This window comes from Topomyia yanbarensis, unplaced genomic scaffold (genome assembly GCF_030247195.1).
Source record: "Topomyia yanbarensis strain Yona2022 unplaced genomic scaffold, ASM3024719v1 HiC_scaffold_17, whole genome shotgun sequence".
In the NCBI taxonomy this organism is placed as follows: Eukaryota; Metazoa; Arthropoda; class Insecta; order Diptera; family Culicidae; genus Topomyia; species Topomyia yanbarensis.
In genome coordinates this window covers 144395-160963 of record NW_026683349.1, presented here as the reverse complement: position 1 = coordinate 160963, position 16569 = coordinate 144395, and the positions used below count along the sequence as shown (strand labels likewise).

Here is a 16569-nt window from a genome sequence, read left to right as displayed (position 1 = left end):
AGCGATCATTTTCAGTCATGAGTGTAGGACAGTGGGGAACAAGGCGCCGGTAAACAAACAATTTAATGCAATAGTTTCAGTACAAACATGTCATGTTTCAACATAGTCCCAAACCCCCACATGTCAAATTGTTACATTTTGTCATCCCCTCTAAAAGTGTTACATAATTTATTAACGGTCCCTAAATTTATGTATTTCAATAGCAGCATATACTGATCATGAATATGTATCGAAGAAGGTGTTTTGTTTAAAAAATTTCAAAACCCTCCGCCAATGGTAGGGTAATGAGCCTCTGTTGGTCTTATTAGGAAGGAGCCGCACTGGTTCGTTATTCACTCTGCCTTCAACCAATGGAATGTCTAAAAATTGGCATCAATATCTTTGCTTTGCTCTCAAGTTTTTCGTATGTAATAACGGCATTCAATTAGCAAAGGACTGGATATTGATCTAGTTCCTTAGAATTTTTCAGACAGCTCTATGCGCAAACGATTTCTTTAATGTCCTGTTGTTGGGTGGATTGAATAAACGGCTTTTCAGCATGAATCAGCTAAAAGCTGTGGAGCTTTATTAATGAAATGCCCTAGGAAACTTATACGCTACTTACATCGGTTCAATACGTAATCCTTCTTCTTCCCAACAATTGTGCAGGTGGAATACTATTCCGTTTAAAGCTACAATTTGGATCAAAATGTTAATTTTCAGGGCGAACAAATTCACGCCACGTTTGTCCTAACCTTAACTTGAACAATCCGACACCGTCCGTTCTGACCGACAGTATTCTTGTGCTACTATCACCTGTTAAGGAATATAATTCAGGGTAAGGATTAAAAGAATTCCTCTCCGACGTAGGTTCTACTTACGGGATTTAAATTTTTGCTTGTGATGTTCACGAATTCAATGGTCTATATTTTCAACTACTAACTAACAAATTTCATCTATATTTTTTCTTATATCTTCCTCTCATCTGTGCATGACGTCTATCTTTTTCTATCCTACCATTTCAAACGATCCTTTTTTCCTTTTTTTCTATCCTTCCATTTCAAACGGTCCTTCTTCCCTTTTCCTATCCTTCCATTTCAAATGGTCCTCACTACATCAAAATTGTCCTTCACCGACAGGTGGTCGACCGTGGAGTTGGAAGGGGTCAGCGGGACATACCGTAACACTCCCCGACCCGTAAGGCTGGTTAGCTATCTCCGGTTCAGCTTTACCTTCTGCTGTTCCCGGCTGAAGCCCCACCTTTTCTATGTCGATCCGCGCCAGCTTTGCTACAGGTCGATGCACCATTCCGTCGGGAGTCTGCACCACGGCATCGCGAACTCGCCCATCTCGGCCCACCACGACCTTGGCTACACGTCCTCGAATCCATCCGTTGCGTATCTTCTCCTCCACGATGATCACCGAATCTCCTACCTCGATCGGTTTTGTCTCCTCAAACCACTTGGTACGACGTGCGATGGTAGGAAGATATTCCCGCACCCACCGGCGCCAAAACTGATCTACCATTGTACGGCATAGATTCCAGTCGCTCCTGCAGGCTTGTCTTGGATCCGTAAGCGTCTTCGGAGTCTGCGTTACGCCGCTCGAGCTCATTAGAAGAAAGTGGTTCGGTGTTAGAGCCTCCTGTTGCGCCGTCTCCAGAGGAATATATGTTAGCGGTCTCGAATTGACCACACTCTCAGCTTCCACTAGCAACGTTGCCAGCGTTTCTTCGTTCGGCGTTCGAGAAGACTCCATTGCAGCAAGAGCGGTTTTCACCGACCGCACTAGACGCTCCCAGGCGCCACCCATGTGAGGTGATCCAGGTGGGTTAAACACCCATTTCGTGTTCGCATTGGTGAACGTTTCGGCAAGCTGGCGCTCGATTTTGCCCATCTCCTGCTTAAGTTCGTTGCTCGATCCCACGAAATTTGTGCCCCTGTCGCTGCGGATCTCCACAGGTGCTCCTCTGCGTCCGATGAAACGCCTGATCGCCATCTTGCAAGATTCCGTTGAAAGTGTGTGAGCGACTTCGAGATGGATTGCTCGTGTGGTCATACACGTGAACAGAGCTACCCATCGTTTTGCAATACTTCGGTTCACCCGCACGCCGATCGGCCCGAAATAGTCGACGCCTACGTAGGAAAATGGACGTACGTACGCCTGCAACCTGGCCGCCGGGAGTGGAGCCATTCGGGGTGTCGCCAGACTTGGCTTCTTGACTTTACACAAGGCGCACTCTTTAGCCACCTTACGCACGAACGGGCGCAGTTGCGATATGTGGAAACGCTGTCTCACTTCGTTCACGACAGTCTCGCCATTGGCGTGAAGAAATCGTTGGTGGTACCATTCAACCAGCAGTCTAGTCACTGGATGGGCTTTCGGCAATATTACTGGAAACTTAGTGTCAAACGCGGCGACGGTCGCAGCAGATATCCTTCCATCAGAACGAATAACACCTGCTTCGTCCAAGTACGGAGACAGTTTGTATATTTTGCTGGTTTTCTCTAGCCGCGCCTGTTGTCCTGGCTGCTTGTCCCGCATTACTGACAAAGTCGCTACCTCGTCCGGATACTGCTCACACTGCACCCAACGAAAGATTGTGGTTTCGGCTGTTGCTAATTCCTCTTGAGTGAGTGGTCCGTCCAGTCGAGTCTCTCGTTTTACCGTTCGCCGTAGATTTTGTACGTAGCGATGAACATGTGCTACCGATCGATACAAATGCGTCAGTTTCGAGAATCGCTCCCACCTCACAAGTTGTGGCGGTACGATAACCTCCTTGTGCACCAAACACGACCTCAGCTCTTCGTCGGTCGTCGCGCCGACTGAATCTGCATCTACGGTCCATTGATCTTCTGGCAAATATAAATCGTTGTCACCACGGAACCAACGGCCGCCTGAGGACAAACACGGCCCTTTTCCCCACTTTGTCGCATCGTCGGCGACGTTCTTTCTCGATGATATCCAACGCCATTGCTTCGCCTCCGACTTGGACAAAATCTCACCTACTCGGCAAGCTACGAACTGGCGATATCTTCGATGATCTGAATTTATCCAAGCCAGCACCGTCTTAGAGTCACACCATAACACTGTCTTCTCGACTACGAGCGAGTGCCCAGTGAGGATGGTCTTCATCAAGCGAACTCCGATTACCGCTGCCATCAACTCCAACCGTGGGATGGAGTGTGCCTTCAGTGGAGCCACCTTGGATTTCCCACCGACTAACGCAACAGAAATCCCATCCGGAAATACCGCCCGAAAGTAAGCGACACACGCATAAGCTTCTTCGCTAGCATCCACGTAGATATGCAGTTGCAGCGACAAGATATCTTTCACCGAACGTTGCGGAAAGTAGCAACGCGGAATGCTAATCTGGTCCAGATGTTTGAACAAACTCGTCCACCGCATCCACTTCCCAAGTAACTCCTCCGGAATTAGTTGATCCCATGTCGTCTTCGCCCTCCACAGCTCCTGGATTAGTACCTTGCCGTGTATGAGGAAAAAACACAACAATCCTGCCGGATCGAATGGGCTCATCACTACTCGCAGTGTCTGGCGCTTAGTTGGATGCTCCGCACCCACCGCTAGCGTCGTTGTAAACGTGAAGACATCGTCGACCGGCTTCCAGTACATCCCGAGCACGCGTTCGGTTGAACTGTTCTTGTCCAGCTGGAGACACTTTTCTGTGACTGGGTCTCTCTCCCCGACCCGTGCGAGAACCTCGGTGGAATTTGAAAGCCAGTTCCGCAGATGGAATCCGCCGAGAGAGTGGACCAGTTTGACTTCATGTGCCAGCTTCACCGCTTCGTCAACGTCGTCAGCGCTGTCCAAGTAGTCATCCACGTAGTGCTTCCGGATAATTGCGTCGGCTGCAACTGGATACTGTCTTGAATGCTCCTTAGCGTTCAAATTCTTCACGAATTGTGCCGAACACGGTGAACACGTTGCACCAAACGTTGCGACGTCCATCAAATACACATCGGGGGCTTGTGTAGGATCATCTCGCCAAAGCAGTCGTTGCGCATGTCGATCTTCTCGTCGAATCCGAATCTGGTGAAACATCTCCTTCAGATCTGCGCACAGAGCGACCCGTTTCTCCCGGAATCCGTATAGAACATTGAGCAACGTATTTAGCAGATCCGGCCCTTTCAACAGCATCGTGTTGAGTGCGACTCCATCCACTTTGGCCGCTGCATCGCAGAAGATACGAACCTTGGACGGCTTCTTGGGATTGATGACCACTCCTAAAGGTAAGTACCACGTACGCCGTGGATCTGAATCATCGAGCTCCTTCCGGGTCGCTTTGTGTATGTACCCTTTCGCTTGATACTCAGAAAGCTGTCTCCTCACACTTTCGCCGATGAGTAAATCCCTCTGCATACGCCTTTCCAAACACTGCAGTCGTCGAACCGCCATCTGGTAGCTGTCCGGGAACTCGAAGCTATCGTACTTCCAGAGAAGCCCAGTTTAGAATCGCTGTCCGACCCGCTTAGTAGTTTCCATCAGGATCCGATTTGCTCGTTGAGTTTCCGCGGACTCAGGATGGGCGACTTCCATTATTCCCAGACTCTCGACTGAGAAAAACTTCTCCACGAGCTCATGTAGGGTCTGCTCGGCCTCCTGGCACTCGCATATGTGGAAACTATGAACGATATCCCCTGACTTGTCCTGGTTGGATCCGTAAACCGTCCATCCCAAACGTGATTTTGCTGCTATCGGCTCTCCCGGCGCTCCAACTCTATACGCTTCATCGCCAAAGCAACGTCAACGTCGTCAGCGCTGTCCAAGTAGTCATCCACGTAGTGCTTCCGGATAATTGCGTCGGCTGCAACTGGATACTGTCTTGAATGCTCCTTAGCGTTCAAATTCTTCACGAATTGTGCCGAACACGGTGAACACGTTGCACCAAACGTTGCGACGTCCATCAAATACACATCGGGGGCTTGTGTAGGATCATCTCGCCAAAGCAGTCGTTGCGCATGTCGATCTTCTCGTCGAATCCGAATCTGGTGAAACATCTCCTTCAGATCTGCGCACAGAGCGACCCGTTTCTCCCGGAATCCGTATAGAACATTGAGCAACGTATTTAGCAGATCCGGCCCTTTCAACAGCATCGTGTTGAGTGCGACTCCATCCACTTTGGCCGCTGCATCGCAGAAGATACGAACCTTGGACGGCTTCTTGGGATTGATGACCACTCCTAAAGGTAAGTACCACGTACGCCGTGGATCTGAATCATCGAGCTCCTTCCGGGTCGCTTTGTGTATGTACCCTTTCGCTTGATACTCAGAAAGCTGTCTCCTCACACTTTCGCCGATGAGTAAATCCCTCTGCATACGCCTTTCCAAATACTGCAGTCGTCGAACCGCCATCTGGTAGCTGTCCGGGAACTCGAAGCTATCGTACTTCCAGAGAAGCCCAGTTTCGAATCGCTGTCCGACCCGCTTAGTAGTTTCCATCAGGATCCGATTTGCTCGTTGAGTTTCCGCGGACTCAGGATGGGCGACTTCCATTATTCCCAGACTCTCGACTGAGAAAAACTTCTCCACGAGCTCATGTAGGGTCTGCTCGGCCTCCTGGCACTCGCATATGTGGAAACTATGAACGATATCCCCTGACTTGTCCTGGTTGGATCCGTAAACCGTCCATCCCAAACGTGATTTTGCTGCTATCGGCTCTCCCGGTCGGCCATCTCGTAGCTTGAGTGTCGATGTAACGTGAGCGTTGTCGTTTCCGATGAGGATGCGCGGTACCGCTTGATCGTAATCATCGATCGGTAGGCCCTTTAGGTACGGAAAGGTTTCTGCGAGTTCCGCATACCGCAAGGATTGTCGTGGTAAGTCCAGCTTGCTTACGGTGCGCACGTCCGACAAAGAATGTTTGGATGCCCCTGACCGTCCTGCTATTTCCAATGCGACCCGTTGAGAATTAGCTTCTGACCTCTTCACGTTCGCCGTCCACTGCAAGCACAATGGTTGCGGATCTCCTACAACCCCAAGGTCCTTTACCAACTCTTCGTCAATCAGCGTTCTCTCCGAGCCGTCGTCCAAGAAAGCATACACGGACACAGATCGATTGTTCCCATACAAAGTCACTGGAATAATACGAAAAAGCGTAGTCTTCCCAGCGGAATGATGGTTGGTGACAGCTTTGGAACTACTTGGCTTAGCTTCATTCGATTCTTGCCTGGACCCATTCTTCGCCGAATTTCCGTCGTTCCCAAACTTCTTACAGCCATTTCCTGGCGTCTTTCCGTTTTCCCTGGCCTGCTGGGCTTCATTTGTGTCCCGTTTGGAGTGCAGCAAAGGGTGGTGACGCCGTTGACACCCGTCGATATCGCATTGCTTGCGATTCTTGCAGGGGCGCCTTCCGTGTGCTCCAAGACAGAGCCGACACAAGCCGAGTTTCTGTATTGTCTCCCAGCGTTCATCGACCGTTTTCTTGTCGAACTCTGAGCAGTCTTTTACCCGATGCCCCGGGTTTTTGCAAATGAAACACGCTGGGCTTGATGGGCGCATCGTAACGCCAGATGCTTCTTTGTTCGTCGCCATCAAAGAAGAATCCTCCATTGAGTGAGTTCCGCAGAAGTTTTTGTCCTTTCCGTTCTTCTCCTTCACTATTCGCTGCTGCTGTACAGGTTGCGGCCTAGGATCGTAGTTCACGGTCACGTCGGATGCCGCTCGCACGAGCGTCTGCATATACTGCGAGAAAGAACGCAGGTTCACTTCCCCGCAGCGCTGCTTGTATAGCGACCAGTCAAGTTTCATATGTGCTGGAAGCTTCTCTACCAACTCGAACAGTAGCATCGGATTGTTGAGATGCGCTTCATGCCTCCCGGCTTCCAGATGATCACAAAAATTCTGCACCGCCATACCGAAACCGATTAGCGTATCTAGTCTTTCCTGTTTTGGCGCAGGTACCCCTCGGATCCTCTGCAACAACGCATGGATCAACAATTCCGGTCTACCATAAAGTGTCTCCAGCGTAGCTAAAACATTTGGGACGCTCGCCGGTAGCAACAGTCGACTTCGCACCGATTCAAGTGCGTGCCCCTTCAAACACCGTTGCAACCTCGCCAAATTTTCCTCGTTCGAAAACCCGCACGTCTGAGTAGAGTTAACGTACGAGCTAATGAATAGCGGCCAGTCCTCCGGATTACCAGAAAAGATTGGCAACTCCTTGTTCATCACGTGTCTTGCCGCCAATTGTCGCGGTGTCGGTCCCCAATACGCCTGCTCGTCATGCAACGGAGGTTGCTGCGCACCAGCCTGGAACTCCGCAAACCGTGGTTGCTCCTGCGGTCCCAATTGGATTCCTGGTGGCACCGTCTGCCTTCTCGAAAACCTTTGCTCAGTGGGGATCACAGACGGTAACGGTTGGCCGGCGTACGACTGGGAATACTCTCCTCCCAGTAATTCTTCCACTGTCACTGGACCTCTAATCGGGCCTGCACTATCTCTATTCACTGCGGTCGATTGCGCGGCGATTGCAAAATTCGGATTACCAACTCGCGGAATGATAAACGAATTGCCTGCTGGAGGAGGCTGGGTGAGAGGAAAGGGATAGTTTTGGAAAGCATGCTGCTTGGGGATTACATTTGCGATGCCTTTGCTAGGCCTGGCGAGCGCGGAGGTAACCGAGAAAATGTTAGCCTGACCTCTACCAACTATTGGCGCTGTTGTGCTTTCGGCTCGACCGATAATACCCCCTAACGTTGGCTCAAACCCTGACTGCCCTAACGAAATACCTGCCAACGCTGCTTCTAGAATACCCTCGTTAATGCTAGTTGGTTGCTGCATGCCGTCCTGCCTAGCTTGTATTCCAGTTGCGGTCGTCGCGTTACTCGTACCAATAGCTGGAGCCTTCTCCGTCGGGACAACCAACGTCGAATGGGCGGCCTTCCACTGCTGTACCTTGCTGAAGGAACTCTGCACTGAGGCGACACTCCGGTTGTCTTCATCGCCTTCCCCACCTAGGTCAATCACCTCTCTCAAACGGAATGACTCGTTCATTACCGCCTGCTCTAGCTGCAATTGCCTCCGCTCAAACTCTGCTTCCTTTTTCTGCTTCTCTTGCTCCATCTTCCGCTCGTGCTCCCGGCGCTCCAACTCTATACGCTTCATCGCCAAAGCCTTCTGGGCCTCAAGTCTCTCGAGCTGTAGGCGAGCCCTTATTGCTCCAGCACTACAGGTTGAAGTGCTCGTTCCTGCTTTGCTGTTAGCCTTGCTTCCGGGTGCATCAATCACCGGAATCTGTGCCGACGGTCTCTGACAGTTTGGGCATGTAAACGGTCGGTCTGTCGCATCAATGCTGTCGTTCACACCCACACAGGTAAAATGCCACCACGAATCGCAGTGACAACAGCTTACCATCCGATCCGTGTCAGGTTCATTACACTGGTTACAGTGTGTTTCCACGGTGGGGGCACTTCCTGTACAATTCGGCATTGCTTCGTGGTTATCTTGGACGATCTTTTAGATTGTTGGGTGGATTGAATAAACGGCTTTTCAGCATGAATCAGCTAAAAGCTGTGGAGCTTTATTAATGAAATGCCCTAGGAAACTTATACGCTACTTACATCGGTTCAATACGTAATCCTTCTTCTTCCCAACAATTGTGCAGGTGGAATACTATTCCGTTTAAAGCTACAATTTGGATCAAAATGTTAATTTTCAGGGCGAACAAATTCACGCCACGTTTGTCCTAACCTTAACTTGAACAATCCGACACCGTCCGTTCTGACCGACAGTATTCTTGTGCTACTATCACCTGTTAAGGAATATAATTCAGGGTAAGGATTAAAAGAATTCCTCTCCGACGTAGGTTCTACTTACGGGATTTAAATTTTTGCTTGTGATGTTCACGAATTCAATGGTCTATATTTTCAACTACTAACTAACAAATTTCATCTATATTTTTTCTTATATCTTCCTCTCATCTGTGCATGACGTCTATCTTTTTCTATCCTACCATTTCAAACGATCCTTTTTTCCTTTTTTTCTATCCTTCCATTTCAAACGGTCCTTCTTCCCTTTTCCTATCCTTCCATTTCAAATGGTCCTCACTACATCAAAATTGTCCTTCACCGACAGGTGGTCGACCGTGGAGTTGGAAGGGGTCAGCGGGACATACCGTAACACCTGTATTTCGAGCATTTTTCGAGATAATGATAATTTAGAAGAGTGATGTCTGCGACAAAGTTTTTCAGCACGTTAAGGACTGTCTCATGGTACATAGAATTGCTTGATTTACTACCACCACAGAGAACAGACATCAATGTTCCAACAAATAAATTAATAATATTCGTGTAAGCAGCAAACGAATATCCGTTAACATACTTGCATTACGTTACTAGCATATCCCAACCTTTAGGACAATCACAGACTATCAAACATAACACTCGAAGACAATAGTGTTATGCCTGTTTGTCTGTGATGGTTTAATTATGTATATCATATTGAAATCTGATTTTCTTCCTTAGAAAAATCCTTTATTTTTGTTCTATTGCGATAGCCTATAAGGTAGAGGAGCCGTTATTCATCTCATTAGTCAGGATGTCACACTTTTTCGATTGTAACTCGGCTTACAGTGATTGGATTGCGCTTAAATAGGTATCAACATGCTTGCTTCGTTCTTAAGAAGCAGTGACATAAAAAATCTGGTTTGGAAAATGTAAAATACTCGCGTTTGAGCGAAAGTCGAGTACAACGAACCCTTATTCATCCTATCATTTGACCTAATGCGTTGAATAGAGGGAGCAGACACTGTTCTAACTGTATTCAAATGGGTGGGATGAATATAGGAGCTAAGATGAATAAGGGCACAGTAACCCTCGGTGAACACTGAAACATAACGTGAATTATGCAATGTATGACCTCCGATCGGCCTGTTTTCGGTAGAATTATGTTTAGTATGCCTGAAAATGACAAATAAAGCTTCTGAATGTAACGGCAGAAAACGCATTTTAAAAGTAGACTCGCAACACAAAAGTTTTTATGTTAGTAAAATATTGAATAGTGATATAATTATTATTCTGAGAAACCAATGAAATATTATTTTATCATTAGCTTGAAATACCAAAAATTTTCATATTCCAAAAGCTGCACATACAGAGCATGAAATGTACTGAATTCGTGTAATATTTTTATTTTTTTCATTTCCTGCCTTGGGCTGATGCTTCGGAGGGTCGCTAATAGGAACAATTTTATATGTCAATAGGATCATAGCACTAGCCATGTGGCTAAGCAAAGCTGCGAACAATAATGTCCAATTTTGCTACAAAATGTAATATCGCGGGTATTATAAATTTGATTTGTTTTATTCATTTGGTTATTATAATAGGGTAAAGAGCCTATTTTCTCATTTGAAACTGTTTACAACTAATTGGAATATAATTAAATTTTATTTTTTAATTCTAATGCAACACCAGCTTAAACATTTTGTCTCCATTGTATTGTGAAAAGCAATAGTTCACGAACTGGTTTATACCGCAGGTAGGGTAGCGAATTCTTCCTTGAATCTGTCCTTTACATGTATATCCTTGGTATGCGTTGGCGTATATGCTTACAAAATGGTACCAGTAATAAAAAAGGAAGTAAAGAAAAATGCATATACAAATTCAAAAAATCATACTTATACATATTGGCTCGCTCTTCATCGTAACTGAATATTGCGAATTTTTTCTTAAATCTACATTGCGACTTTTCAGCCATGCGCCACAAGGCCGTACGTTGAATTACGCGCCCATCTAATTTGCATCAGTGCGAGATAGACAATACTCGTATAAGCAAATTTTTAGATGTAAGAAAGTTTGCAAGTTTATGTTTAGTTTTGGTACCTCGAATTTAACTGCCTTTAGCGCGTTTAGAATCGTGCTAGCACCGGCAAGTGCCCTCTAGCTGTTATAATATCTAGTCCCATTCTAGCAACCAGACTATTTGTCGCATGGCAGTGCATGTGTTCGGCTTCGTAACTATTTTTGTTCCATTTTCTTATACAGCCGCTCTCTCGTATGTTCATGTGTTCGGTTAGGGTTGCACTTGTGTTTCTTTCCAGTTTGTACATGATGGTGCATCCATAGGTTCCGCTGCCGTTCAGGGGAAATGTCGGTATCGCAATTGTATTGATGTTGAAATCGATGTATCCGAACATGTTTGGCTGAGTTTAATGGTGAAATCGATTTCCATAGAGCTCGCATCTTTGCAGCTGCGTGGAATCAATAGGTTAAGTATAGGGCAGATGTGAGTTACTTTTCGGTTCCTTACTTTTTCTTGCTGAAAACAAAATAAAAACAAACAAGCGAACAATAAAATAATAGACGAATATTAGAAAACGTTTGTTCCAGAACACGGAGAAACTGAAAGTACTCCGGAGCAAACAGGGAAAAAATCGAACCTGTATTCTCTTCTCATTTTTCTTCTTCGTGTAGCAGACCGGAATAAAAAAGAGCAAGTATTTGTTGCTCCGAAACACTTCCGTGTACTGGAACAAACCTTTTGAGTAAGACACAAGAGGCGGAGGAGGTTTGTCAGCTCAACCCAGTAAGTTCAGTCCAAAAATTAACCGGAATTTTGGCTAAATCTAGTTAGCGTCCGACTCCCGTTATACAACTGATTCTCATTACAATCGGCTGTCACTGGAGCCGGATACTAGCTAGAGCTAGCCAAAATTTCAGCTAAATTTTACTGAGAACATTTGTCCCGGAACTACGTCAATAAAAATTTTAATATGAATGCATCGTTAGGTTCCTTCTTCACAAAAATTTTGCCATACACGGTAAGTTCGTACAACCTCTCACACGAATGTGTTTTCCAATATCACCAGTATGGTAAATATACATGACCGCAAATATTATACCGGAAAGGCAATTCGTACTACACTCGGCTAGGAACTTCTCAAAAGAAAAGCAAGGATTCACTTGTGTAAACCTACTTCTGATGAAGAGCGAAACGTTAGCACACACATGCATTCGGTTAAGACAGATTCTCAGCCAATATTGTTGTGCTCTTGTGTGGGCGCTCACTAATGTGAAATATGATGTAACCGTGCATCAAACTTCCTGCAAAACCTCAGACATCATAACTGTAACCATTCTCCGGGATATACTCGGGCGTGTTTGCCAGGAAGACACCTGGAGAAACCGTTTAGCAACTCACAAGCTTGTTTTATGTACACCGTTTTTCAATTTTAAAATATCAACATGAAAAATAAATAAACAAACAACAGCTGATAACGATTTTCAGCTGTCAAAAGCGACTTCTAACGGCAAACGCACAGACTAGTTTTCGCGAGCAAATGTCAAAATTCCGCACGGAAGAAGGAAAAATATTTCGCGACCTCATTTCGCAAGAGGTGCATACTTAGCTTAAACAAGCAAATACGCTAGCAAAAGCACTTATCGAAAATTGTATCCTTGTATATGGCGCACCCAAATTAATTAGAATAGATCAGGGAACAGAGTACAAAAATGAAGTATTCTCTCACATGAATAAATTGTTAAACCTCAATCATCAGTTTTCTACAGCATACCATCCAGATACAATAGACCTTTCTCGTCTGACCTAACATCTGTTTTTCTTATTTTTAATCAAAAGATTACACATTTATAAGAACATTACCGTAAAAATGAGATTGATTTTTTAATGATTTTTTTAAAATTTGAAATATGCAAGAATATTGAATATTTTTTTCACCTCAGCAAGAATGGTTTGGGTAGCACTGCTTTGAATATTTTCACTTAAGTTCTTGGCAACGCGGTAAATGAAGTGGTGAATCGCAGTACAAAATTCATTAGCAATGTAAACAAATTAAAATGAACCTCTCGCTGTAGAACATTGGATGAAAATGTTTAACCTCACTTTTTTGACAGTTCGCAGAGCTTGTTTACATAGACTTGGAATTTTTATTATTCGACCATAGTATGAGAAACTTGATTTGGTTCACTTTTAAATGCGAATATCTTGTATTAACAAGCTCGCTACGCTTTCATTTTTATTTGACGTCATTAGGCAATGTTCCGTTAAATTTGGCATTTGGATTTTTCTTGTCCACGATTCGTTGAAGAAAGCGATTTTATTTGTTGCGATCAATTCAACTTGTTTTGCTTTTTTGCTGAAATACAACGTTAGCCACGAAATATTTTGATGATCACTGGTAATTGCATTGCAGATGTCTTTGAAATTATATACATCGCTTCATAGGTCCGCACCAATTGCAGCCGCTCCACCTCGCCGGAATCGAGTTAGCCGATGGTCCAGCCTGCGTCACACTCGGCTGTCGCTGCACCAATGGTAGCTCCCAACCAGGCACTTGGATTAATTGCTCAAATCGCAGCTACTGCTGGTAGTGTAGCGATCGGCTCCGTCGGTAATACCGTTAGACATACCCTCATCGGAATGTTCAGCGGTTCCTATTCACAAGAGGCAGCCTCGCCAGGACAGGCTGCCCCGGTATCGGGCGAGGCAAACACTCCGGCAGGACCATGCTCGTGGAAGATCAAGCAGTTATTATCTTGTACCCAAGGCCAGGCCGAGTGTGATTCGTAACAATTACCAAATTTAGAAGTTCATATACATAATGTTCACGTGATACTTTTTTTGAATAAAAATAGTATAAATGTTGGCAAAATCCTGCAGCACTAGGATCAAAGATAGAGCTTTAACACCAACTCACTGTGCTTCGGTGTTTGTTTTCGTTAGCTGGCCCATTACGATTCCCCGGACCGAACCACTTTTCCGCCACCACAAGTGGGAAACGAACGATTCACATTTGATTTCCGTAGTTACAAATTACCGAACCAGGTAGCATAATCTTCGGACTTAGTTGTGAATTGTCAACAGTCAAGCCTGACTTCCCGAGCTACATCTCCAGCTGAGTGCATATAAGGAGAGTGACGACACTGTCAAAATTGGAACAATGATTATTTGTCAGTGTCATTCCAAACGAGTCAAATCCATGTATTTTCAGAGGTTGTTTGTTCGTTTGGAATATTACTGACAGATAATCATGACAGCTGTCTTCACTCTCTTTACATACACTCTGATCTCCAGTATTGTCGTCCCATACGACTAGTGAACCTAAATGTGTCCCACACACATAGCACACCATCCTGGCAACTAGATGCGCCCATCTCGGCCTGCCACTGGTCAATGAAAATACATGTGATAGGACGGTAAGGTGGAGATAGGTGAACGGTAAGTTGTTATGATATGCTTATTCCGCTTCATTGAATTCATATGCTTCGAAAATAAGTTAAATTTTTTGAGATCATAACCCGTTTTTCTGAGATTTTAAAATATAAGAATACTTTTTAATAAAAAAAATATTAATATCGAATGCACTTTTCCCTATTTTCATTCTAGACAGACAACACAATCAGCAAGTCCAGGTGACAATTTCACACATGCCACCGTACTGCAAACAACCACCAACAAAACCTATGAATGCGGAATGTGTGACCAATCATTCTCCAAGAAGAGACAGCTGGCAGTTTACAAGCGCGTACATGCCGGCACGCGATCGTACTCCTGTGATATTTGCGGTAAAGCATACACCAAGGGTATAAATCTAAGCCAGCACAAACGGATACACACCGGCGAACCACGGCACCGTTGTCGGATATGTGGCAGAGAATTTTTCACTTCTGAGCAATTGGATCAGCACCGGCTTAACCATAAAGATCAGGCTTACATTTGCGATATCTGCAGTAGGAAGTTTACCGAAAACAGTAGTCTCACGCGACACAAACTTATCAATGCGAGTGAGAGATCGCACAAGTGCGATATTTGTGGCATAGAATTCATAACTAGTGCTGAACTCACTCGCCACATGCGCATGGATACTGGCGAGCGTCCGTATAAGTGCGATATCTGTGGCAAAGGCTACGTAGAAAGAAACAGTTTGAAACGTCACCAGCGTGTTCACATCGATATGAATCTTGCGGATCAGATATTTAGTTGCGACATCTGTGGTAGAAAGTTTCTTAAATCTAAAGAACGTACGCAGCCCAAACTTATCCACAGCAAAGATCGAGAATTCAGATGTGAAGTCTGTGGTGGCGGGTTTATAAAATATTCTCACGTGACTCGGCACATGCAAATCCATACAAACGAACGCCCGTACAAATGTGATCTCTGCGAGCAGGAGTTTCTTCGAAGAGCACATTTGACCCAGCATAATCGCAGGTATGTTGGCGAACGACCCCATGACTGTGATTTGTGTGTAAAAAGATTCGTTGAACGTAGTCATTTGATGGGAAACAAGAAGCTGCACGACAGGTCAAGGAATGGTAGCATGCGAAAAGGAAAAATTAAGGATTCTACCGCGACCGAAAGCATCCACGCGTTCGCTGGAGGCGGTAATGGGAAAATAGAAGAGGAAAAGCAAGTTCTAACATAAATTATCTGATTGAAGGCAATGTAAATAGAAGTCTTGTTTATTATCAAAATGTATTTAGTAATTTTCTATATTTAATTGCGCCGCCAATAAATGACCCTGTTATCAACAATCGACACTATAAAAATTATCCACTCCCTTACCAACGGCCTGCTGAACACTCTCGTAACCATTGTCTTGTAGGAGCTGTTCTAGTTCAAGTCCCACACACATAGCACACCATCCTGGCGACCAGATGCGCCCATCTCGGCCTGCCACTGGTCTATGAAAATACATGTGATAGAACCGCAATGGCCATTTAGGGTGAACTGCAATAGGTGGCTATCGAGTCGGAACACTTTAACAGTGTGGCCCTGGCTGCCAGTCATGACTGTACCGCCCGCCACTTCCAAACATGTCACCGGTGACGCTGCTGGTGAATCTCCAGGATACATAAAAGCTCCTCCTCGGATGCGTTATGTTGAGCTGGCAACGTTGTGGACGGATTGCTGAAATAAACTAATGCTTCCTGCCGAACCGGTGCGTACGTGAGATAAAAAAGAATAAGAATTAAGGCACTTGATGACATACTTATCGCAGATTGAACATTAAATGACTTAGAATATACAGTATTTTAAAATAACAAGTAAAATCTGTCTGTTCTGCGCCCTAGATGAGCTTAAAAAATTGCTTGAAACATAGAACTTACTTCGCCCATATGCAGACGTAAATCCCCAATCGATCTGACAACCTTGCGTCTACGTTTCCAGTCTCAGAGAATCGATTCGTCCACTCAACCGTGCGACTATCACTTTGTCACCGGCGAGCTTTATGTTAGTTACCCCATTGTTGTGGGTGTTTTTGTCTTCATATATACCCTGCAATGAAACGTCCGTCAATAGTTGTAAAAAAACAAATGACTCCATACAATTTACCTTAAAGTTGCAAGTCGTTCCCTCCCAGAACTCCAACCGCCCATCTGCACACCCAATCTCTGAGATTATCAAAAAAGTCCAGGCATCAGATCGGCGAAGTCTGGTAACAACCGCCTTGAACCTCCTCCTCCAGGTGGCTGAGAACATTCGCCAGCGCTCATCTGCTGCCGGGGTCGGATGAAGCCGTATGATTGGACTTACTCTCCACCGCTGCTACATCATAGCCCTTGGTCGAATTATGCCACAAAAACAGAATTCGCAGATCCGCACAAATACCTTTTGG

General features: G+C 45.4%; 3 protein-coding genes across 5 annotated transcripts; 1 reads left to right on the top strand and 2 right to left on the bottom strand.

The window, feature by feature from the left end:
* Nucleotides 1-494: 494 nt before the first annotated feature.
* On the bottom strand, nucleotides 495-3522 carry LOC131694852 (uncharacterized). 3 transcript variants are annotated; one of them, XM_058983361.1, is made up of 3 exons: nucleotides 861-3522; nucleotides 735-795; nucleotides 495-671 (listed from the first exon to the last, which is right to left on the bottom strand). In XM_058983361.1, exon 1 carries the CDS (start codon nucleotides 3514-3516, stop codon nucleotides 1096-1098), a length of 2421 nt encoding a protein of 806 aa, XP_058839344.1. In that variant the 5' UTR covers nucleotides 3517-3522; the 3' UTR covers nucleotides 495-671; nucleotides 735-795; nucleotides 861-1095. The 3 variants fall into 3 exon arrangements, with proteins under 3 accessions (XP_058839344.1, XP_058839343.1, XP_058839342.1); XM_058983360.1 differs by having other exon boundaries at nucleotides 735-3522; XM_058983359.1 differs by having other exon boundaries at nucleotides 495-795.
* A 1169-nt stretch (nucleotides 3523-4691) lies between these two features.
* LOC131694842 (uncharacterized) lies at nucleotides 4692-9264 on the bottom strand. Its single transcript, XM_058983350.1, has 3 exons — nucleotides 8688-9264; nucleotides 8558-8624; nucleotides 4692-8507 (listed from the first exon to the last, which is right to left on the bottom strand). The coding sequence occupies exon 3, from the start codon at nucleotides 8424-8426 to the stop codon at nucleotides 4692-4694; it is 3735 nt and encodes a 1244-aa protein (XP_058839333.1). The 5' UTR covers nucleotides 8427-8507; nucleotides 8558-8624; nucleotides 8688-9264.
* Nucleotides 9265-13226: 3962 nt separating this feature from the next.
* LOC131694841 (zinc finger protein 492-like) lies at nucleotides 13227-15375 on the top strand. Its single transcript, XM_058983349.1, has 2 exons — nucleotides 13227-13519; nucleotides 14340-15375. Exons 1-2 carry the CDS (start codon nucleotides 13227-13229, stop codon nucleotides 15373-15375), a joined length of 1329 nt encoding a protein of 442 aa, XP_058839332.1.
* The last annotated feature ends 1194 nt before the right edge of the window (nucleotides 15376-16569 follow it).